Genomic DNA, 24,096 nt, shown 5'->3' with positions numbered 1-24,096 from the left:
TCTTGGTGTTTACGTTTTTTAATTAAATACTTTACTGACATTATTTACAAAAAAGATGAAAATCAATATTTACAAACATCTCAAAAACAAAGGGCCAAAACAAACAGTTGACAAAAACAGAAATACAATCATTTGGATTGAGCATAAAGAAGATTTGTTCTCGGTGTTAAATGCGGTTGCTGGCTGTACAGTGCAAAATAAAGACTGGTTCCACAGTATTGTGCATTAACAATAAAGAGCCACAAGAGGGCAGACTTTCTCCATTCAATCTTTTGGATGTTACAACTGGAAAAGCATTTTCCTTACAAAAACTAGCTGAAAAAGATGTTAAAAGAATAATAGCGTGCAACTGTAGGTATTATCTTGCCATAAATAGATTACTGATGGAATTGTCAGAACACACTGTAGGTTCCACAGTTTTGGTACCATAAACTCACAAATCAGTAGTTTCAATTCAAATAATTTCAAGTCAAATAAATAAAATTTACATTTTTTTTGTGATTTTCCAAAACCAAAAACAAAGCCACACAAAAAATGCAAGTAAAAAGCAGCTCAATGTGTTGTCTCTTTGTACATAAAAGATTTATTTCGATGAGTGAAAGATATATCTATTTCTGCTTCGTTTTACATTCGAGCCATCTGGCAGCACACTGCCTTTTGAAAATGACTTTCAATCAAAGCAGCTTTTGTGACAAGATCAAGAAGGCAACTGCAGAGCAAGTCACAGTGTATTTCATTTCTCTGGCAACCTGTTAGGTTCTTTGAAAGGTCAGCATCTGGGAATAATGCTGGAAATTTAGTGCTTTCTCATACATATACTTAGCTAAAAACAAAAGTACATTTGTCTCTCTGTAAAAGTGCTCTGCATCTGGAGATGGAAGCTAGTTTTCGGTGAAACACTAATCACAGGGACACCGTTATGCCGAGCCTTTCACCAATGTGCAGAGAGGGATTTTGGCAAGCAGGTTCACACCATGCACAGTATTTATGCTTACACACCTGTACAAAGACATCAACAGGTGGGGTATAACAACAAGCATTTGAAGACATATCTAAACAGTACTACCGTATCGGCAAGATTTAGGTTACATTTAGCTGGTTTTCCACTTTTGATTCACCACCAGTTTTTATTGGTAAGCCTTCCTCTTCACCCACAAACAAAAAGGGTGAACACATTTCATATCTACACTTTCAACAAGCTTTGCTGAAAGCATGACAAACATTGTTAGAAAACACAACAAATATCCACTGCAAAATACCCAGAAAATAATTGTCAATAGAACACAGAAAATGGCCCGACTGAAAACCACACCGGATACGCCAAGGTTCAAACTGTACAACGTCACAGTGAGTGGGATGTTGTTTTGACGTACAAAAACAAAAAATGTAGTCCATAGAGGTTTGACAAAACTCCAATTTCTGTCAAAGTCCTGATGTCCTGATTCCAGTGGGAGGACAGTGCGATTGAGATCACCCGTTGATAATCAGATTTGTGAAGAAAGAGCAGATTTCTACACAAAGACAGCAGACCCACGGTGATCTGCATGAGTTTGGAGTGCACTGAGCACTCAGCGTTTCCACTTACAGGATGGAATAGGTAACTCATGACGATGGAGGTGTCGGTCATCATAAGCAGCAAACCAATACCCAAAATACAACAAAGTGGTGGTGGAGTTCCATGCCTTCCTTGGCTAGATCTTTGGCAGATGATGCCGGCGAGGAAGATGCTTTACTAAACATGGACACATAAGGAGGAGCAGCTCAATAGGGACAATATTCATTATTTGTTAATTGTGTCAGCAAAACTTACCAAAGATGGACTTCAGAGTCAGGATCAGGGGAAAGTGGCTAACAGTTCTATAGGCAAAGAAAAAATGTACTATTTTAGAATGAATCTGGACTGAAGGCTGGCCTCTGGCTGTGAATCTGCTACAAAGCTCAAGATTCTTTAAACTGGACTAATTGCAGTGAATACACAAGTGGAGCACAGAGTTGCTGACAACTAGTTGTGGATTTTATGTTGCAGCAGATGTTAAAATAAAGAACATTTACAAACACTACAAAAACTGTGCTCCTGCAGCATCAAATCATCAATGTATGCAGTTTGATGGCTCCCTGTTATCTCTAAAAAAATGTCTCTTTTTTGGGGGTAAAACAAAAATGTGAACTGAAACAGTTAAGGAAAAAAAATGTTTGCACATTAAAAAAGAGCACAAACCGACAAAAAATTCAAGACAGCCAAAAAGAAACCACTTTTGACTTTGCTTTTTTGTGATATTTTATTTTTACCTAGTTATTTTTAAAGTTATTGCTGTTTTAAAAAAAAAATTAGGTGTACATGAATGTATTGAAAAAAGTGTGTTTTTTTGAAAATTAATTCGTAAAAAGGACATCTACCGGTACTTAAAAACAATTTAGATTTTACATTTACCTAAAAAAGTAGTTAATATTACAATCTGTTAGCAAGCCTCCCCAAAATAAAACTGAAATTTCACTGTCAAAGGTTTTTTTTAGAGCGCTCCTCTTTTTTAGCCTCATAAGTGACACACTGTTGCTGTTTAAGATTTTGCCACCAAGAGTCCTCTCATACTAACAGAAGCCATTTTCTTCCTGCTCAACCAGGTACATGAAAATAAGCTGCCTCCAGAACGCACTCTTGTATTGCTTCACTAAATCTGATTGCTCAGTTTCCTGCTTTGAAATCCAATTATTGCAGCTGATGCGACTATTGAAGGCTCTTAATTGTGTTCTGAATTGACTGCTGTGAAATTTGGCAAGCCATCTGGAGTCATCATCATTTGAAGTTGTGTCATATTTTGGGGGAATGAGTTGAAGCTTGTGGAATAAATGATAACTTTATCGACCCTGCTTTATTCAAAAAGTGAGCAAAACACAAGAACAAAAACCTAATCAGATGTTGGAAAACTACTTAAAAAAGTTCCAAATGTGTTTTTTTTAGTTTAATTGAGAAAATTCTAATAAAAAAAACACATCTAGAAACATCAATTTAACTTATTGTGTACTCCTTTTATCTGTGATTCATTTGCCTCACCGATGAGAACTTCTGCTCCTGCTGGCGGCCCTCCATCTTGGTCTGACTGTCGGTCCCTTTTAATTCTGATGTCTTCACTCCATCCTGCTGCTGCTGAAGACGAGAAGCTGCTGGGAGGAAGGGAAGAGATGTGTCGCTGTCATAAGTAATAAACTCAAGCCTATAGTGCTGCAAGCAGCTCAAGGTGGAAAAAGAAGATATCCCAGAATGCCAAACATAAACGGCTTGGAGGAAATCTTCAGCTGAAGTTCTGCGAATCGAGGTTGAAATTTAAGATTCTATATGTTTTTGGCCGTAACTGAAAGTTGCACAGACTGAGGTGTGTGTTTTTGGATCTAACTGCGGGGGATTTCATTTCTCAGAGTGCTGAGATGTTATTGAACCTGAGGCAAAAAGATATCATCCTGCGCTCCTGAGACACCCCCGCCCCCTTTCCCATCCACAATTTACCTGCAAAACTTCCTTGGCTGCACGTACCCTCCTCCACCCCACAGCTGTACACAAAGGTATCTTTTTTGACTGGTGTGACACACGAAACACTTTCCTGTAAGAAAAATGAAGATCCACAACGTTATTGCTTTTGATTTCATCTCTGAATCTAATTAATTTAAATGGATGAACAAATTTAGCATGATTTATTTTTAGACCAGTCGGCACTAGAATACTCTTAAATCTTTTAAGCCTGTTTGATTAGAAAAATAGTGAAAAACACATTCAGTAGTCAAAAATATGATTTTGCTTCTATGAGGCACGGCATGTCCTCCAACGGTGAGTCTCAGTTGACCTGTGTTCACCCACCATTCCAGTGTCGTACTCCTCCTCGGCCTCGTGCTCCTCCACAACACTGGCAAAGCTGCTGGCGTTGGACGAGGAGCGGGAAAGGTCCTGAGCCTCGGGGATGGAGGGTGCCCTGCAATACATTGCCAGACTACACACCTGGGTCACTCTGACCCCTTCAACACCTGTGTTTTTTTTTCTTTCTTTTGCAGACATCCTCTATAATAAAGTCCGACGTTTTCACATGTTTGCCTTCATATTTTCATTTTGCTCACACAATTAGATAAATGATCACAATTCTTTTTTCTCTATAATACAAAGTCAAATAGTGAATATAATAATAGTCACCTGTTCTTTGTGGCAAAAAACTCTGGAGAGCTGTGATTGGGAGAGTTGTCAGATCTGTGTTCCTGTGACAGGTGGCTGCTGTCCGCTGCCTTCTGAGCGCTGGGTGAAACCTCACGACTTGAACATCCAGAGAAGATCACATATAAACTACGTGATCAGGTTGATATTTGCTAAATAAAAAAAATGTCCTATAAACACTGTTCAAAGACAAAGTAAACGCCCTCTACTGCTGTGAAACAAGGGTTCCAGCTCCATAACTGTTGACAGATTGTGTTCGTCACACACAAGTGATGCTACATGTGATGTAACCTTGGAAAAGGTTGTAGACTTTACCTATGAAGCAAAGTTTTACTTGATACAAAAAGTTTTCTAAGTCATCTCCTCATTAAAATGTCCTTCCGTCCATCTGCTGCGACACTCTTTCTGTCCTCACTGCCCACTCCCTGCTGACCAGCTCAGCTCTGTCCTCTCACCTTCTCTCTTGGACCTCCTGAATGTTCTCGATGCCGATGGCACTGCTGCGGCGGGAGCTGAAGGGCCCAGACTTTTTCCTGGTAGGGCTTTTCCCAGGAATGATCAATGACTAACAGCAGGTAGGGAGAGGAAAGTAAGACACACATTTTGGGGGATGACATATATCTGACATCGCAATCTTCATACTACACGGCAAAGGAGGCTACTAGGAACATGTTGCTAACGATTTATAAACAGAAGAATCTTTAGGTAAGAAGACACAGGGTACGGTAATGTGTTGTTAAAAAGCTTGAGTAGTTTGTTTATGACAATTTTATTTTATTGTTTTGGAAATATGTGCATAAATGAATTAAATCTCTAATATTGCAAAATTGTGCTGTTCTACAAAATGATAAAGTCCTAGTAGGAGGAAATTCAGTTAATTGGTTTGAGTGTGTCAAATAAAGTCTGTACATAAAGCTTAGATGGAAAGCAAATAGACAGAAAACATAAACAAATTTACAAACATTGCAGTGATTTATAGAAAAAAAAATCTGTCAAACAAGGATCTCTGATTAGCCACAGTAAGCAAACCTGCAATGTTTGTCGATATGAATGTCTACATGAATACAATAAACACAAAATTATGTCTACTAAAAAAGCATGTTTAAATCCAGTGCAAATACTGTCAATACATGTACAATTATGAAAGGAGAATTAAATGAAAAAGACAAAAATAGTGAATAGGGAGAATGTATGGACCTCTTCTATTGTTCCTATCCCTATGGCACTGCCTCGGCGTCCATATTTACTGGGACTTTTCCCTGGGACAAGCAATGACTGAGCCACACAAGATGGGGCGGGGAGAGCAGAGAGAGGGGGGAGATGATAGATTGAAAAAGCAACAGGAGGGGAGGAAAAGAAAGAAAATACACATCATAAGAATTCATGCATTTAGCACCGAGAATTTAAATAGCATGGTGAAAAACAGCTTCAAAAAGGCAAATACATCATGAAAAAAAAAGAGAAAAGCGCAATACAGTACACACAAGTAAAAAAGCTGAAAACATCTAAAAGAGGTTGGGGTCCAACACAGGAGAGGACGGGGGGGGGAACCAATGCAGGGGAGGGGGGGTTGACAGTTTCTGACCTGAGGGGTACAAGTATGTTTGCTGATGCATTCAGAGGAAAGAGAAGGGAAAATGGGTCTGACACAAACCAGGTACACCACTCAGAAACAACCTTTGCAACATGTGATTTTCCCCCCAAAAATAAATAAATAAAAACCTGTTCTTATAAAGACACAAAAAGTACAGGAAAGTCGTGCCATGCATATTCCACAGCCACACATGCACAAAGCTGCATAAAGACTTCACGGCTTTTGCCGGAGGAAACAGTCATAGCATGGAGGGAGGGAGTCTGGGTAGTCATACAGCTTCTAGTCTGAGTTCACTTAGAGTTTGAGGCTAGAGACTGGACTGGGACTGACAATTGTTCATCTTTTGCAGATCAGGAAACCATTTGTTAAACAAGAAGAGATTGCTTTTAGTTGTCTGTCACTCTGTGCAGTCAAACCAAGTGTTTCCATAAAAGCAAATAGAATAAATGCTGGAAAATGTACCCCCCCCCCCCAATCACAATCAAGAGAATGGCTATTAAGAGGAACATCATGAGACGTAAATGGAAGTGAAAGATCTTTTTCTACAAAGCAAGAGCAATTTTAAAATGTCAGAAATGAAAGTGAGCACTCTGATGTTGACATGAAGTGCTTTAACGTGCCAAGAGTGGTCATCTGTGATGGTGCTATTTTTGCATTATATTTATCCTTTGCACACTAAATGTATGCGTTAGGGCATTACGTGAACCGAAATGGGCTACTTACAATCCCTGTGGTTTTGGGGCTCTCTGCGGGATTGTTGGTAAAGCTGCCACTGTGACTAGTGGAGACTGTGTTTGACTTCTTGTTACTGAGGCCCATGGCGTCCATAGACTGGCTTCTGCTGCGGATGACCCGCTACAGAGAAAAATGAGGAGATACCGTCAGTCAGGGAGTCTACCCTCTGTGGCGTGGAAACGCAACACACCGACCTGCTCTCCCTTTTCTTTGTGAGAAAAAACCCCACCTGGTCCAATACCGATGTCAGCGTGTACACTGTGGTTTGCTTTTTAAGGAAAAACTTCAAAAAATGCAGAAGCATTGCATAAAACAGAAAGGAATCTGAAGCAGCCTTGTGATGCCAATCAAACATGCTTCATTGGTTTGAAAACTAGCAGACTTAGGAGGCGAACTTTGGGCTCTTTACTAGTCTGAGGAATTTAGGTTTGCATTACTAAGTACCAAAAACAAGACATCACAACAACTAATGATACACATGAAACTATCTATACATCCATCTCCTAAACCCACTTGATCCCTTCCGGAGTCACAGGGTCGTCAGAGTCTATCCCGTTCTACTGTTGTGCGAAGGAACGCTGGACATGTCGCCGGTCCAATCCAGACAAGCATTTACGTAAGTCAGATTCAGAACCATATAGGAGCCATATAAATGGGAGTATCAATCTGGACATTAACCTGATAACAACCTAGAGATTTATAGCAAAAAATGTATATATTTCCAAGCGTTCCTATGAGTCAAAGTGTAGACCTCATATTGAAACTCTTTTAAGAAACCTAATCATAAATGATCATAGCTCAAGCAAATTCCACCAAGCAACTTTGCAAACAGGATTTCTTCACAACCATGTTAGAAAGTAACAATACTACAATCAGTGTACTCTTACAAACTGCTGCACAAGCTTCTCATAGTACACGCAGGTTTAGTACTTCTGCATTTGGATTTAGGTTTTGTCCAGGAAAGGATGACATGGTGTAATGATATGCCTGATGACACTTTGAAAACCACTAAGCAGCAGAAAAGGTTTAGTTGAATCTTACAAATAATTTCTAATATATTTTACCCATAAAGTCTTAAGTCAAAATCTTACTTTGTAAGAAATGTCTTTTTGTTTATTTAAATAGTGTGTGCATAAATTTAAAAAAACAGTTTGCAGACTTTTTGAACACGCAGCAGCAGCAGCACAGGTCAGCTGGCTGAGTGAAAAATCTATGCAAAAGACATGACAAGGAGATACTGTGGAGTTTGGATAGAGAATAATGAACCCACATATTTTGTAAAAAGTATAAAACATGTAATAAGTGCGTTTAAATATCTCCTGTAATAATGTGTTCTTTGTTCGTTAGTACAGTGTTTTTGGCAGAGAATGATGTGGCGAAGAAGACCAACACAAAGACATAAAGAGAAATGTACAAACTTATACTGCAGTACAGAGAGACAGAGAGAGCAGGAAATATTTGCAGATGAAATTTGTGGAGGTGTGAAAGAGAGAGAAAGGCAGCGAGCTGGTATTTGACAGTGAAAAAGATGAGGTAGAGCACATTATGCAGAGGTAGGTTTTTTTTCTTTTTTCTGCAGGTATGGAAGAGGGATGGGTCCACAGTGATAGCAGCACAAGAGAAGAGAATTTTTATTTTCTCAAGTTGTAGAGATATACAAAATTAAAGAGGCAAAAAACGTGTGAATGTCAGAGAAAAATGTGAAGGAATGGCACCCACGGTGAATTGAACAAACTGCATCATCAGATCAGTAATGAGAGGTCATTAAACCGTTCATCAGGCGCACACCATTACAGTTCCAACTGCTGTGCATCCCCAGCTGAGCTTCACTCCAGCGCCTTAATGGTCATTGATGGAGCACTCTCAGTCATCGCAAAGTGCCATTCATCCGCAACAGGACACTCGGCAGCCTCAAAAGTGTGCCACTGATTGAAAACACCCGAGTTCAGCCATCACTGCTGAGTAAGAACAGCAAATGCCACAGGACTGGTCCTTTGAGATACTGCAAATTTTCTACGCTTTGTTTTCTCATGTGTGAATACCCAGAATCCCAGCCAAGTGACAGGGGGGAGAAAGAAAAGTATCCTAAAAAAAGTTTTTGCACTCGTCACCGTTCTCTCTCATGCATGTGGAGGTGCAGATTAGCTGTGTGCTGCACCGAATGAGGCATGATGCTGTACCTTGAAGGATTCAAAGAAGCCGCCGCCTCCTCCTCCGCCCCCGTTCTCCAGCTTATCTTCGTCTCCACCCAGGCCCATCATGGACTGACTGTTGATGTGCAGCTCCTCGTACAGAGTTTCTAACAGTGCAGCGCGCGTGCGCTCCTGACAACAACAAAATCACTCAGTCCTATGTTTTGGGTGGGTCTGTATAGATGTGGGTAGGAAGGTTTCTGCAATCAATAGCTATATGCAGTAATGTGGGTTTGTGTGAACGCTTGAGTGTGTAGATTTGTGTTTGTGCACAATGTGCAACATTTTTTACCCTTTCTGCTAATCCATCTTTTATTATTATTTCCCTGTTTTTAAGTCTTTTTGCAGTTCCCCTTCCTTCTACCCCTTTCCATCTCTCCAATACATACCACTCCAAAACATCCCGTTCACTCTCAACAGTTTAAAAGACAATACATTGACATCATTATTAAAAGATTGATTTATTCTTAAATACTTAACCCGTTGACGCCATATTAAGCATTTTTGCATCAGCATCAGCAAACGGCAATCTTGGAAAAATTGTACAACCAAAGGTAATTTGTGCTAAGATAAAAATGTGTCAATACTTATTGATAACTTGATGAATATTTGAGAATTTTGGTTTGATGCAAAAACACTTCAATCAGCCACAATGGTTACTCCTTGCAAATTTGTGACAAACCTGAAGTTCCATCTATTCATGTGCTGTGGTCAAATTAACTATTTCAACTTAATTTAGCATCTAATTAAAAAACAAAATATGATTAAAATGTTTTTGTTCCTAATTGGAAATAAATTCAGGTGTTAAGGGGTTAAAAGGCTTTCATTAATAAACAACTCGTGAGTCCAAAAGCGTACAACACTGGTTGTGACGATCTTTCCAACCCAAGAGGCACTCGGTTTTAATCTGTTTGTTTCGCAGAGTTAAAACAAACAAATAAGCAAAAAATTTTCTTTATAAAACTACAATTATACTGCCCGACCGTCTCCTGCATTACAGTTTAGAATAATTGATGAGGTTGTCTATAAAAGTCTGGGACATCTGTAGAACTGTGCTGTCACTTAATTAAGCATACATCAAAAAAAATGTGATAAAGTGTAAACTTCCAAGGCAACGTCTCATTTTGTGTACTCCTCACCTCCAGTTTGGCAAACTTCTCAGCCTTGTAGCAGGCATATTCTGCATTAATGAGCTTGGTGAAGAGAAACTCACGGAACTCTGGACCCTGAGGAAGACGAACACATAAAGGATGAGGGACTGAAAGTCTGGAATGTCTGCTGCGTTCAAGGGATCTCCTTTCCTACTTGTTTGACTACGGACCTTTTTGAAAATGGCAGGGTCAGGTAGAGCAGGACCAAAGAAAGGTACATCATCCCTTGCAGTCACAGAAACCTGGATAAAAAGCAGGAATACAACAAAACTCTTCAGAAGGGAAAAACACGGACCATTTAGAATTTCTCCAAAGGAATATTTACTCTGCGAAAAACCTACCTTATAGGTGACGTTGTCCGAACAGGCATTCTCCACCTGCACTACAACATACGCATGCAGGAAATTGGACTGGATCATGTCAGGTACAAAAGGAGTGTTTTCCTCCTGGAACACGATGGCCACAATGTCGTTGCCTATGTGTCTCTTTCTCTGCAGCTGTGGAGCACAGATAAAGAAAGCTAGCAACAGCAGAAACATCTCAAATGACTAACTGGGGCAGCACAAACACAAGTCTGTCTTCAAAAAAGTCTCAGGACTTGCTCTTAAACAGTGACAGGAAGTAAACAGGACAGTGTTAGCAGAGGGGTGGAGAATTCTTCAGTTTTTAGAAAACAAAATCAAGTTTTAGATAAAAAAAACAATATTTTTTTGTAGAATTTTCACGGTTTTTTCATGCTGTTTTGCCAATAATTTAAGATACACATTTTACAACCACGGGTACCATTTGTTTCACGTGAATTTAGTGCATGAATTAGGGATGCTAAGATTTTAATAGATGGATCTTAACATCAGTGAAGTCACTGCAAAGTTGAACCAGAAGCTTGTGGCGATCGCACAGATGGCTGACTGTCATCATGACTACATTTTTCTCAGTTGCCAGAAAGCTTTGAGTTGCCAAAAGGACACCAAGGAACTTGGGGGACGGAGTGACCGTGCTATTAATTTTTTATGCGTGCAGCTCCTCTGAGCAGTCCTGTGTTGCTCAGCATCGGGGACACCGTCTTCTTGTGCTGAAATAGGAATTTATGCTGTTACCTTTTTTTTTGCATCTTACAGTAAATTCTAATTATGAAAGCTCATCTAGGCTTTATGCATACAAAAGAATTTGACAGTATTTGCTTCTTATATAGAGAGAATCAGACAATATCTTATTGTATGAAAACAACTTCAATCTAAATAAAGTTGTGACCTATAATGATTCAACTCAATCTAAAAATGACAGGATAAATTGAGCTAAACAAATGCATTTAGTTCGTTCAGAGCAGGTTGTTAATTTTAACAAAATGCTCCCTTTGACACTTCAAAGGTGCTGCCACTAATTATCTTTCAGAGTCCATTTACACAGTTTGACACCCATAAACTGAGCAGCTTCACACATTGAGACATAAGCCCCAGTGTTAGCTAGCGCTTCAGGAAAATATCCACGTTACCAGTGAGGAGCATGGAGCAAACAACGCAAATATTTACAGTGTGACTAAGAAATGATAATGCTTTTTACTTGTTTATTAACAGCATAGTCACTTTGAAGCTTCTTTGTGTCACAGACATTCTGCTTGTTGACTCGAGAACAATCAACCATCTGGCGTTCTTTTGAATTTTGATGAAGTCTTAATCGACAAAGATTTGTCAGAAAGGTTTCTGAACAAAAATATATTATAGTTAATTTAAGTTAAATTAAATGTAACATTCCTGATCCACTTTATTTGTTAACATTTGTTAACATAATATGCTGTCATACTGAAGTAATCATTAAAATAAAGAGTCACTGTAAGAGGCAATGGCTAGAGAAAATTAAAGGGAAAAACTGGAAACATTGTTCATACCCTATCAGAGATCTGTGTAATTCATTTTTTATTCATTATTAGACTGTCAGGGGTTAAGGGAGAACACTGATGACGAGGTACATTCCTGTAAATTCAGAGCAGACAGGTTACTTTGAGGTGAGATTTAATTAATATTTAACCCAGAAGTTCTCTGATCTTAGCTGAAGAACAGATGCACTTTTAGGCTGCATCATCAGCGAGGACAGTTTGACACAAACTCTGCAAGCGCAGCGTTGGACTGACAAGCTTGGCATCTGCTATCACCACACGACCTTTCAAATATGGACAGACTCTGTCAGGTCACTTCAGATGAAGTCAGTGTTTTGATCTCGATATGTTATTATGTGTGTACCCTGGTGCCTTTTCCACGCTCCCTAGTGAATCATCCCATGTGGGTGATGTTTATGTCTTCTGTTTGTTTCCATGTCTTGGCAATAAAGAGGGTTACTGTGGTAACAAAGTTCAAACCAGTCCAGTCCACTGGAGAGTAGCTGAGGCCCAAAGCAGCGTGACATTGAGAGATGAAAGTTTATAGTAAACTTAAAGACCTTGAACGGATCACACAGTTGTACAAAATGTATTTGCAAAAAAAACAACAAAAAAAACAAGCATTTTACAACTTTGAACTATTACAAATACAGTTCAGGATTCTGCACATTTTTATAGCAAAATATCAAAAAGTAAACTTCAAATCAAATCAATAATTTTATTTAAAGCTTTTAGAATGATTTCATTTTTTCCTTTTAAACTTTTTGAAATGTATCAAATCAAGTTAACCAAAGATTGTAATTGTTTTTTTAAAAATGTTTGAAATTGTCAAACAGTGCTGCATTGCTAAAAAAAAAAAAAAAATCAAAGTCTTTGTACCTGCTGGGAGTCTCCTTCTGTGTAAGGCAGTTTGGTGGACACATGAAACATAATCTCCTTATTGTGAAAATTTGTGTAGACAGATTCTGTCCCCGTCTGACCATGAGCGACATCCAAGCCACCCCGAAAACTGGGAGATGAAGGAGAAACACGGATTTATTAGCAGTTGCGGGAAAGTGGACAAAAGAAGGACAATACAGTGAAAACCTAGGATGGGAGGACAGGAAGAGGACAAGGGCACAAAAAGAATAAAAAAAATGCTATTGGTGGATCATCACTGTCAGAGTTTACCTCCATTATGGGAGTGCTTTATATGCTCACTTAATTACAATGCCAGTTCAAATGTAAAGACACCCTGTAATACTCTTAATAGGATTAATTTAAAACGAGGACACAACATATAAAGTCCCTTTATTAGAATAAAATAAAAGTTTTAAGTGTCCATACCCTTTAAAATCATGAAGCTCAATTTTCTTTCCGAGAAACTCCAAGAACTCAACAAAGGCGGGACTTTCCTCCATGTTTCCAAAGAGCTCCTCCTCTGATGTCTGCAAGTAAAAAATAAAAATCGTTCTCAGGACTTATGACTTCAAAAAGCCAAGATTAGCTGCAGTATCTCTGAGGCGCAGTCACCTGCCCAAACTTTTGATAAATGACTCCAAACTTAAAGTTGTTGCTGATTACATGTTCATCAAAGGTGACAATGAGCCTTGATGCCTGATGATAAAAGAACAGGAAGCATCCAGTCAGGCAGAGTTGACAGATGACTGTTGGTAGGAGAAAAAAAGAAAACGTGCTTACCTTTGGGTAGAGGACAGGGTAAAAGCGATCTACATTAACTTCTTCACAAACAAGCTGCAAGAAAGACAAAAAAGTATTAGGACACATTTAAAATACAGTCAGACAACTTTGAATGGTATTTAGTGTGATGTCTTACCTTGGCCATCTGGACCACATTGGGGAATTCGGTAAGGCAGGAAATGGGAATCACGTCATGATATGTTTTTAGCTTTGTGCTAAAAAAAAGAAGGACAAAATAAATCTGTTTTTAATTGAAACCACTCCTTTTTCAGTGTCATCCCGTTGTATCTCATTAAAGAAAGCTGCCCACTCAAATGAATGTTCCCTGCAGACGTGTGAAGCTGTGAGATCCTAATTGTCTTTACACTTGATAGTTTTAATTACGATATCACTGAAATGGACTAGGTGAAAAAGTTTGTTTTCTTTTTTTATGGAGATGGAAACTCAAAGATCACAATGAATATATAACTATTGCTGCTCATTTTCAATTGTCAAATCAACTAAACAACATACAATAGCTTGACTGAGAAACAATTGGCCTAAATATTAAACTATGTACATAGTTGCAATTCTTTGGGGGAAGAGACAAAACATACTAAATGAGAACTTCATCTAGAAGTTAGCACAGCGTTTAAACAGAAAATATGGCGCATTATTTAATTTAGGTTAAAGAAACATATGCATTTGTGATAGTTTCTTTCTGGAAAACTTGTAGTCAAGAAAATGTGTCTGCTTTTGTGTATAGCAGGGAAAAAAGTAATTTGATCAAGAACGTTTTTCAATCGTAAAATAATCTTAGTTTGTGGAAACATGTCTTAAGGACTAGTTATTTTTCTTAAAATAAGAATTCTTGGTAAGACCATTTTCTTACCCCATAAGGATTATTTTCTTTGCTTATTTAAAGAAAATCTGACAGTCGGGTAGGAGTTTTTGACTTATTTCTAAGGGGCCTGTTTTTGTAGCATAATCATGAAGATGCCACATTAAAACCTCCTGTCATGTGTATCAAACTTATTAGTGGTAGTAACCTTGATTTAACCAGGTAAAAATCCCACTGAGATCCATATCTCTATTGGAAGGGTGACCTGGTCAAGAGGTCAACAGCAGACGTCACAAAAGATGAAAAAAATATGAAATGACAGAATAAGATTGAAATCATTACAGTTTAAAATTAAGGTGCAGCAAACTGACTTAGCATTATATAATGAAGCAATAGATGCAGCACAGTAGGACATAAGATGCAACAATTGTTAACAGTATAAAAAAATAATAAACGTATTTACTTATAAGCACAGTTATAAGTATTATCTTAGTTATGTTCAACTACTTTTGCCTTTTCTTAAAATTTTGTAATTGTTTTAGCTTTTTTGTTTGTTTTTTTGGTATAATATAATTTTACTATTCCTGTTTAAAACCTGTAGTTATCTCATCTTCCTAAAACCTTGACGTTTGGTTAACAGAAACTGCAAAGCTTTTCCAATCCCTCATTGTCAGAGCAACACACTATAAATCACAGTGTAATCTCCAAATTGGCTTTAACTGCTAGACTTTCACTATTTGCAAAGCCTAAAACAAGAGGATTTTTTCCCCTAAAACCAGATTTATGAGAGCTTTGAAACATGTGCATGTGACATACTTCTTACTGCCAGCATACTTTCAGGGCTACAGGCCACTAATGTGATTACATTATACATCACTTATTAATTAAAGTGGTTTTCATCAAATTTATAGAATTTCAGGCTCTTAATTTGTCTCTTTAACCTTGTTGCACTGTTTAATGTGCTAAATATGGAAGTGAAAATTCAAAGACGGGGCCGGAGCGGAGCCATTCGTGTTAATATATGCATCTGTATTTGCGTAATACAGAGTTATTACAATCTATCATGGAGGTAATTAAAAAAAAAAAAAGTTGACTGTCAGTGCGTGTTAATACACGGGCTGAGGCACTTGTGGGCTGTACCCGCAAACTAGAAACCATCACCATGTGATAAATGCTGCAAGCCCAGTTACCTCATTTTACTCTCATCCATTCTGAAGATCCATTACAAAGAGAGAGTGCCGATATTAAAATTTGAAGAGGAGTCTTTCAGGTGCTAAAATTAACTCACAGGTTATTTAGTGCACTGAGCTCTGACCTCCCTCCCCCTTGTCTGTCTCTGGCAGAGTGTGATGGAGCGGGGGCTTTTAGGGAGCGAGCTTGAGGCAGTGGTGAGTAGGAGGCATTACACTTACCCTGCGCAGATGGAAAGCGCCCTGACGGCTACATACTTTTTGACACCTCTGTTTAAAGTGACCGTTCATCACAGGAGTTTTGAATATTTTTACCACACCACGCAGATTGAAGTTAGTTTTATTTTACAGAGAGTATTACGCAAGTGTTTCAGGGCACATTTTTCCAAGTGGATGATTTCAGCAGTTCAAATTTCTAACAGGCACTTTGTTTTGTAAAGCACATATTTACAAAAAGAACAAAAAAGAAAAAACAGCTAGGGGCGGGTGGAATTTACTCCTCGTTGACTGCATTTTACCAAAGGCATTACATATTCTTTACTGTGATTTAGACATTTACAATTTACCAGTGACCAAATCGATCATATGTGTACAGTAAGTAAAGAAAAATATTTGAATTTCAAAATAATTAAAAAACAAAACAAAAAATAAAACAAAAAATGTAATGCATTAAAAAACGAAATCAATCTTTGCTTTACTTATTGTTGCATTTAAATGCATAGAAAAAGAATAAAAGTGAAAAGTAACACAATGCAGATCCTTTCAGAGTAGTGACATGAGGACATTTGACTTCAACAAGTACCCTTATAAAACATTTAATGAGATGCAAAAACAGGTATCAAAGTTTGGAGGGCTTGGAGTCAACTAGCGGGCCCCAATCCCAAAGTCTGCCTTAACTTTAAAGGAATGTAGCTGTGGGAGACATTGTTTGGGTGTGTGATCAAAATGCTTTGTGAGGACAGTTCAAGTTAGGCCAAGTTGTAAAAACAAACCCAGAAACTAAAGGTGTTGTCAGAGACATCCTAGAAGGGCTAGCCTTGCCACAGCATTGCAGAAGAGTAAATGCAACAGAAAGCAGGTCAGAGATAACATAAAAAACAATGCTGTACCGTAGCATTAAGCGCAGATGCTCTTGATCACCAATGACATCATACTTCACTGAAAAGACCAAGTGACCCAGGGCAGCATCCATGGTGTAGTAATTAAAGTGTTCCTAGGATAGACACACAGAAAACAGATGACTATTCATGTAGCAACTGGCCCAAAATTAACCTATTACAACACTTTAGTAGTGCAAAGTATTCAGAACAAAAGCAGTTCAATGAATCAAACATACATTAATTTCTGCAAATTTTCAAAAAATGATTTCCTGTCACAAAAAAATTATATCTCAAAATAGGTTGAGGCTTTAAATTTCTAATGTATCTATTCATTTTGCATTTACTTTGTTTTTTTAGGGATACATAGTACAAACATCAAAACTGGTCATAAAACCTTCTACATCCTCCCCTCACGAAAAAAAGAAATTAAGAATGTGAAAGAAAAAAAATACTTTAACAAAAGATTAAAATGTCTTCTTACATAACATGAATGATCTATTAATGAAATATACTTTTAAAACCAGTTTTTCTGCATATTCAAAACAAAAGTTCAAGGCAGGGGTAAGATGTGCCTTTTTTCCAGTTTGCATTCATATTTATGATGATATAAAGAAAACTGCATTTATATATATATATATGTATATATAAAAGAGACATCAAGAAGCCTTTCTACAATCTTACCTTGCCCATGAAATTTTTTCTGTAGAGCTTAGCAGTACTGTTTGTCTCTAGCTTGATGTGGGAGGCAGGACAGGTAGGTTGATCGGCCTCTATTGGGTCTTTAGGCTCGTGATTGGTTCCTTCAATCCAGTAACCTCCAAACTGAGGCAGCAGGATAAGGGGAAAAGGACTCCGGCGCCCCAAAACCTGACAACAAGAAATTCGAGTTTCAAATCACCTTTTTTGTGAAATGTGAAACTCTCAACTGTCCTTTTAATTTATTTGAAAAATATCCTGTTTTCTTATTTAAAATGTATACGTTTGGTTGACTGGTTCACAGGTGAGTCACAGTAGGAGGAAATATAAAGGAAGGATGTATCCAAAGCGGACAATGAAAAAGAAAAAGAGAGGCTAAGAATAATGTTTTTGCCACATATATTTTTTTTAACGCTTACTCAAAAATGCTATTTTCATCAACTTAGAAATATGTTGAATTAAAGCTACTTTTACCCTAGTACAATTTGTAGGTATTTGACACATCCCTGATAGTTTTCGTTTTGTTTGACGGGTGCAGTTTGTGCAAATAAAGAGAATGTCTGCATATGTACCTCATGAACGCTGGGATAAGGGATGTAGTCCTCTTCTGTCTGCAAGTGGAGGAAAGAAACGTGAGTCCCCTTATTACAAGAAAAAAAATCTTTTTACTTAGTTTTTTTAATTTAGCTGCCGTACATTGAAAAGGAGCACAGGGATTGTGACCACATGTTTAATTCAGCCTGTTTCAGTCTAATCATCTAATGCTTCAAATCTGACAGTTTCACAGTGATTTGATTTCCAGATGACACTCACAGTTCTTTCAGTACATTTTAGAATTAAGAAACAGTTTCCTAAGGCTCCCTCCTGTTGAGATTATGTAACTTTTCTAAAAGCCATTAAAGCTAGCGAGTACATTGGCAAAACCCATGTATTTTTTTAACGACTAATGTATAAGTGCTAAAACCTCTCAGTATTGACATAAGATGAGATCAAGGACCTTTCTTTTTACTAAGGAAAAGTGATCTTTAGCTTACTTTTAACACAGCAGTGTTATTTAAAAAACACCAGTCTGGTTTTTCACCGCCTCAAACCACTATCTCACTTTTTTTATGAGGGTTATGCAAGTGTTCCTTATTTTTCCCTCCACAAACAGTGTCACGCAGTCATTTAGATTTGACTTCTTCTTGTCTTCTAAACCATTGCATCGAGAAGATGTGCTCCGTTATAGCTATTTGCCTGCATGCAACACTGTTTTACAGTTTATGACATGAAGGTACACAAAAAAAAGAGAAGTCAGAGGATCTCCAAGGTTCCCACGCATAAATGTACCGGAAACAAAAGCAATAGCACTACATTTCACAATCAAATCAGTCGGTATTATTGTTCAAACAAAGCTTAACCAATTCAACCATAAAAAGTTCAGCACAAGTGCTACACAAGCTACTAGTTGTTTATTATTTTTTATAACTTCCACTGAAATGATTCATTTTTTGCAGCCTAAGTTTACATTAAGGACCAACAACATGGAAAAAAATAATAGGAGTGCAACGATTCACTTACACCATGATTCAGATCATTTGTGTAACACACAGTTCCCTTTTAAACCATGAATTGTGGCATCCCTTGTAAATAATGTGCTTATCTATTTCTGACATTGTTCAAACAGAGCTGAAATCAGCATGGGGTCATTCAAGGTCAGAGAAAGTTGAAGGCTTTTTGATTGATTATAAAACGGAAAAAAAAAAAAATTCCTCTATAAAACTAAAGTGAGAACCAGTTGACATAATTAACAGTGTGATAACATTTCTTAAAAGGTAATGTCTAATATTAAATTATTGAACGCCTGACTTTCAGCTTTTATGCACTACAGCCTAAGCCCAGCACTGCCTTTAGGATACTGTTTAAATGATTAATCTACATGTCTGGCTGCTGACACGTTTGCATATGTTTTCTTGCAGAATCTCTCTATTTTTAGTGCTAACGCAAAGAGTTGTGCAAAACATTTTTTTTTTTCTTTGTGGAAAATGTTACAACCTTCCAGCACCACAGATGAACAGCACGCTTCAACACCTCAGCCTAGTTTCACAGCATCAGTGCCCCTCTGCAGCAAAGTGTTTGAAGGCAAACCCCTAAGCTTTAGCAGAACGGCAGAGAAATTGGCTCTGCCATAGTGGCATATCATCATCCCTTCTTTTAGATTGCTGTAATAGTCAACAGGACAAAAGTCCAATTTACGGTCCACATCACTGAGAACTACTTTACCATTTTGCCATTTTTTTCAGTTATTTATTTATTGTATTCAAAAATGCTCCAAAATTACACAGTAATCAAATCCAAACCAATCAGATCGCTTCTTATTGATTCTTTCAGACTACACCTGAAACTGTCTGGACCTCAATTTAAGAATTGGCTGTACTCAATGCATAAATGGCCAGTTTTACTGAGGTTGTTACTTATTTTTACTTACTCTTAGTTACTCAGTGAGCGGCACACAGCCTGCCCGACAGCTGATAAGACAGGGTTTACAACTCTGCCAGTCCAGATGCTTCACTCGACTTGTGCTTTACAAGGAGTTGTGAGGATTTGTGACTCACCTTGAGGGGAGGAGGGAACGGGCATCTTTGCTCATCCATTCTGCAACCCTGTGGAGAGGAAGAGAAAAAATGACAAGCTCGAGATGACACAGGTGAACTATCTGCACGGTCTGTTCACAGGTACACAAAGCCACATATTCAGACGCCTGTTTAGCTGTCAAGAGCCATGACATTTATGGTGTAGCAGTATACTTCCTGAAAATTCTTCATGGGAATATTACATGATTGTGTAAGCTTGGTCTGTTTCACAGGTCAGTCACAGCAAGAGAAAATATAAAGGAAGGACGTATCAAAAGCAGAAAAAGAAAAAGAAAAAACAAAAGAAAAGGGGAGCCTCAGATTTCCCTCAAAACATTGTGCAGAATCACATTCCTAAATGTGCAAAAGTAGAACTTTTTAGAGATAAAATCTGTTCTTATTCTGCTGATGTAAACCTACTTCAATTTAAAACTGGAACCGTTTCTTTTTTTTCTTTTACAAAAGTTGAAAGTATAAAAGATTGAAAGTTATTTGCGTGATGCTATCTTTTACTGATCATATTTCTTTTGGCTTTTTAGTACAGAATATGAAAGACTGCACTTGATTTTTTTCCTTTTTCTTTTTGAGCAGCCATGATTTTTTTTGTTCATTAACAGATAGCTCCATAAAAGATTATCAAAGTCGCCCCCAACCCTGTATTTTTTCAAATTGCTGAATTATTTCCACAATTCAAAGGGGTGCAATACAGTTTTAAGAAAGCTTCTCTACTTAAACTTTGCTGTCTTTTTTTCCATTATGCTTTTGAAGCCATTTTACATGGTCAGAGTGCGATGGTGTAACAGTAGCAAAAAAAAAAGAAGAATTTTAGATTGACCTGAGGATTCAGAAAATACATGTGGTGATGACCCATACATTACTCCTTTATTAGCCCTGAAAGACAACGGTTCTGCTCAGCGCGCAAGTTCTGATGCAAGAGCTGGAGACAGACTGAAGCTGCAGATAACAAAGCAATAATAGAGATATTTATTTACGTATGAATGCATTGGCTGTGGCTAAGCACACATAAACTGCAGGAGAAAGGTAAAGGAATTGCAGAGTCAAAAAAAGGAAATAATTTGAGAAGAAGACCAAAAAAAATCAGAAATCATTCTTATCGGTGTGTCAGAAAAGACGCAGATTAAGGTTGAGCGGTGAAAATGTAATGCAGGGATTTCACAGTACCTGCATCCTCTCGATCATGGCAAACAGGTCTGAGGTCTGGTGAAGAGAGGTGACAGATCCAAAAACAATGGGTTGAATTACCAGCATGAGTTTTGATGGTATTTTTTTTTATTCTGCAAATCCTAGCCATGTTTTTTGTTTGTTTTTTTCTTGTTAAAAAGCTAACAAGAACCTTCTTTAGGAATCTCCCACACTTCTAAACACACGTCCTTCTCTCCAGAGGATGCCTCTCCTCACTTGACACTGATCTCTAAGTCTCACTTAAGCTCCAGGACTGCCCTCACTACTATCCACGAAGATTCGAGACAAACAGTAAAGAGGTATCTCTTTGGGGGTGGAAATGAGACTCAAAGCACTATGGTGCTTCTCTGTTCCTAAAGCCAACTTTTCATCTAAATGCGCAGAAGCTGAATTATCTGGCAAACACATTTCCATATAAAGAACTGTGATGTAATCCTAAATTTTACCTTACCCACTGCCAAGAAATGAGCTGACAGAATCTAAAAGAATAGAAGTTTCATTATAGGACATAAAGTCTGGCAGCACAGTTTCGTTTCATTTATGGTGAAATCTCGCTGTTTTGTAATCAACATGCTCAGTTGGTGTGATAAAAGCTCAGCTCTTAACAGTCTAGTTGAATTACACCTTTACTAAAATATCTCCAAAGTTCATCTCTTTAGCAATGTTTGCTCAATTAACAGAGAAACCTGTATCACTTTAAGAAAAACAAAATGCCCCGAAGCGTGACCCTTTGATCTGCAGGGGCCACAGTCAGGACTTTAAGCATCTTTAACCTGCGATGGAGTACTACTACAACCCTGACAACAGTGCACATTGTGGGGCGCATCATCGGTTCACCATGTAACACAACTGGACTGCTGTGCCAAGTTGATGTTTCCACATGACGGCTTAAATTTACTGAGGGGCCCTGCAGGCTCTCAAAAACACATATGCACACCCAACCACGGGAGAGCAAACACATGCATATCAACATTTTCACTTGCATGTCCTAGAACGTCTCTGCAGATTCTCAGTAAGCCAGGTCACAGCAGTCCAAACAGACAACAACTGGACTTCTTTTTCTTTTCTTTTAAACTTGAAGCAGTGCTGTCACCTTTCATTTAAGCATTCAATAAGAGCTTAGACATAATTTTTGGCTTAAATGTGCACCGTCTACATAAAGGCACACACACCTGATCTCATAGGGCCAAAGGTGCAGCCTCAGTCTATTGCGAATGTGAAAATAACTAGCAGCATATGCTATTGAAAGGGATACTGCCCCAGTGACTTCAGAAAAACATCAGAAAACAGCTTAGACTAAACCGAAACTATTTTGGAGTTGAAAAAGAGGAATAATCTGCAAGACCCTATGAACTCAAGATTTATGGTTGCATCTCTAAATACAAACATCTTCAACAGTATTTTACAAGTATTCTTTAAGAACACACAAGAGAACTTACGAGTTTAAGAGGCAACAAAATCCAGCAAACCTATAAAATACTTACATCACTGAAGCATCGTCTCTTGCGAAAAGACTTACTGTACGGACCGACAATAAGTCCATCCAATAAAGCATTTTTCAACATCCTGAGCTCAGTCATCTTTCCACAAGCACAGATACAAGCGAGCTGACACCAGCGAGGGTGTTGATGTCACTGTCAGCCACACGGACAAAAGCGAGATTGACAGTGACACTTGACACTCAGAGCCGCTCAGGCAGTAAACTTAGAGAGAAAACTTGATAGCTGTCCATCCGACTGCACACATCTATGTTTAAAGTGAGATCATGTGTTCATCTTCTTTTCCTTTTTAAAACCCCCATCCGTCACCCCCTTCCCGTTGACACACAGCTGTTCTGCAGGAAACAGGATGGAGGAGGTACAATGTTGCTCCCCTCCCTGTGCACACTTCAGAGCTATCTTCTCTTTTTGATGCAATCACACACACCCTTTTATGAGGACACAAGTGAAAATACACAGTTCTGCTTTTTTCCCCTTCTCTCATCTTACATTAAACTATCCAGTTCCCCTTCTCTTTAATTTTTTGTCTCCCACATCTCCTTCACAGAAACATCCAGCTTCTCAAAACAGTTCTGGTAATTTCTTCTGCTGAAATTGTTGTCGAAAACCTAAAAATACCACACATGACTACAACACAGCACACGTTAAGAAGTGGGCCAGAAACATGCAGAGTGCTTCTACAGATCAAACCTGCTGATTAGGAGCAGCTCGTTATATGATGCTATTTTCATACAACCACGAACATAATTTTGCAACTTTACTTTTAGTGCCAGTTCTTTGCAAACACAAAGTGGGTGATAGCAGAGGTAAAATAGAGGGATGTGCGCACTGGGGATCTTTACACAGAAGTGCATTAGCAATTCTTCATAGAACGTTGTCCTTTTAAATAAAACAGCAATGTGAAACCTCAATGAGTTTGACTTTCGCCAGGGGAGATTCTGCGAGTGAGAACAACTGGAGCCTAATTTCACATAGCAGATAATAAAAACTATGATGGTGGTCCACCACAGCACCTCTGAAAGTCAAGAATGATACAAGAAAGGGAAAGACACTAAAGGAACAGATAAATTAATAAGACAAGGGAGGCAGTGTGAGATGAAAAAGAGGGTGTTTTTCTATAACATCTATCCATCGCTAGATATTCTTTTAACATCAGTTACCACCACTGACCTACTTTAGGTCAGAGCTTTCAGCAGGATAGATCAGGATGGATGTGTTACGTTCAGCATTTTTCATTTGGCAATAGAAAATAAACACGACTAACAGCCTACATTGATTTCCCTGGAGGAAAACTGTTTTTGCACAAAGGAAGTGGACACGTAGTGGAGATGAAAAGCACAATCTGTGATTTGCAGTGGTGTGACACTGCACTAGAAAAGGACCGAGCACTTAAACTCAATTTGAGGTTTTACTTTCATCACTGCAGAGCCTTTTGTTCACGCCCGGACAGGCTTTAGTTGAATGCCAAACAGGCATCTTAGGATATTTCTGGAAACAAAACTTTGCTAATTATATACTTTAATAAGAAGCAAGTGTTGCCATTTTATGGCTGCAAA

General features: G+C 38.2%; 1 protein-coding gene across 39 annotated transcripts in view; it reads right to left on the bottom strand.

The window, feature by feature from the left end:
• Positions 1 to 2: 2 nt before the first annotated feature.
• rap1gapb (RAP1 GTPase activating protein b) overlaps positions 3 to 24,096 on the bottom strand; it is a 127,120-nt gene continuing 103,026 nt past the window's right edge. For 3 of the 39 annotated variants that reach the window (XM_078947303.1, XM_078947304.1, XM_078947272.1), the window contains 23 exons: positions 21,021 to 21,056; positions 19,821 to 19,868; positions 17,799 to 17,837; positions 17,212 to 17,397; positions 16,540 to 16,643; positions 13,557 to 13,635; positions 13,421 to 13,474; positions 13,253 to 13,336; positions 13,067 to 13,167; positions 12,620 to 12,749; positions 10,209 to 10,364; positions 10,038 to 10,109; positions 9,856 to 9,942; positions 8,705 to 8,848; positions 6,513 to 6,644; positions 5,393 to 5,470; positions 4,651 to 4,760; positions 4,178 to 4,294; positions 3,851 to 3,980; positions 3,503 to 3,596; positions 3,017 to 3,162; positions 1,811 to 1,857; positions 1,610 to 1,732 (listed from right to left, as the gene is read on the bottom strand). In XM_078947303.1, coding sequence (XP_078803429.1) covers positions 3,029 to 3,162; positions 3,503 to 3,596; positions 3,851 to 3,980; positions 4,178 to 4,294; positions 4,651 to 4,760; positions 5,393 to 5,470; positions 6,513 to 6,644; positions 8,705 to 8,848; positions 9,856 to 9,942; positions 10,038 to 10,109; positions 10,209 to 10,364; positions 12,620 to 12,749; positions 13,067 to 13,167; positions 13,253 to 13,336; positions 13,421 to 13,474; positions 13,557 to 13,635; positions 16,540 to 16,643; positions 17,212 to 17,397; positions 17,799 to 17,837; positions 19,821 to 19,868; positions 21,021 to 21,038 — 2,097 coding nt within the window. In that variant the 5' untranslated portion in view covers positions 21,039 to 21,056 and the 3' untranslated portion in view covers positions 1,610 to 1,732; positions 1,811 to 1,857; positions 3,017 to 3,028. Of the gene's footprint in view, positions 1,733 to 1,810; positions 1,858 to 3,016; positions 3,163 to 3,502; positions 3,597 to 3,850; positions 3,981 to 4,177; positions 4,295 to 4,650; positions 4,761 to 5,392; positions 5,471 to 6,512; positions 6,645 to 8,704; positions 8,849 to 9,855; positions 9,943 to 10,037; positions 10,110 to 10,208; positions 10,365 to 12,619; positions 12,750 to 13,066; positions 13,168 to 13,252; positions 13,337 to 13,420; positions 13,475 to 13,556; positions 13,636 to 16,539; positions 16,644 to 17,211; positions 17,398 to 17,798; positions 17,838 to 19,820; positions 19,869 to 21,020; positions 21,057 to 22,525; positions 22,807 to 24,096 lie in introns of those variants that run through there. The other 36 variants (XM_078947275.1, XM_078947276.1, XM_078947274.1 and 33 more) reach the window with 26 other exon arrangements.

The sequence above is a fragment of the Oryzias latipes genome, chromosome 5 (assembly GCF_053564925.1).
Source record: "Oryzias latipes strain Hd-rR chromosome 5, Olatipes_Hd-rR_3.1".
Lineage (NCBI taxonomy): Eukaryota > Metazoa > Chordata > Actinopteri > Beloniformes > Adrianichthyidae > Oryzias > Oryzias latipes.
This window is presented reverse-complemented; position numbering and strand designations above follow the sequence as displayed.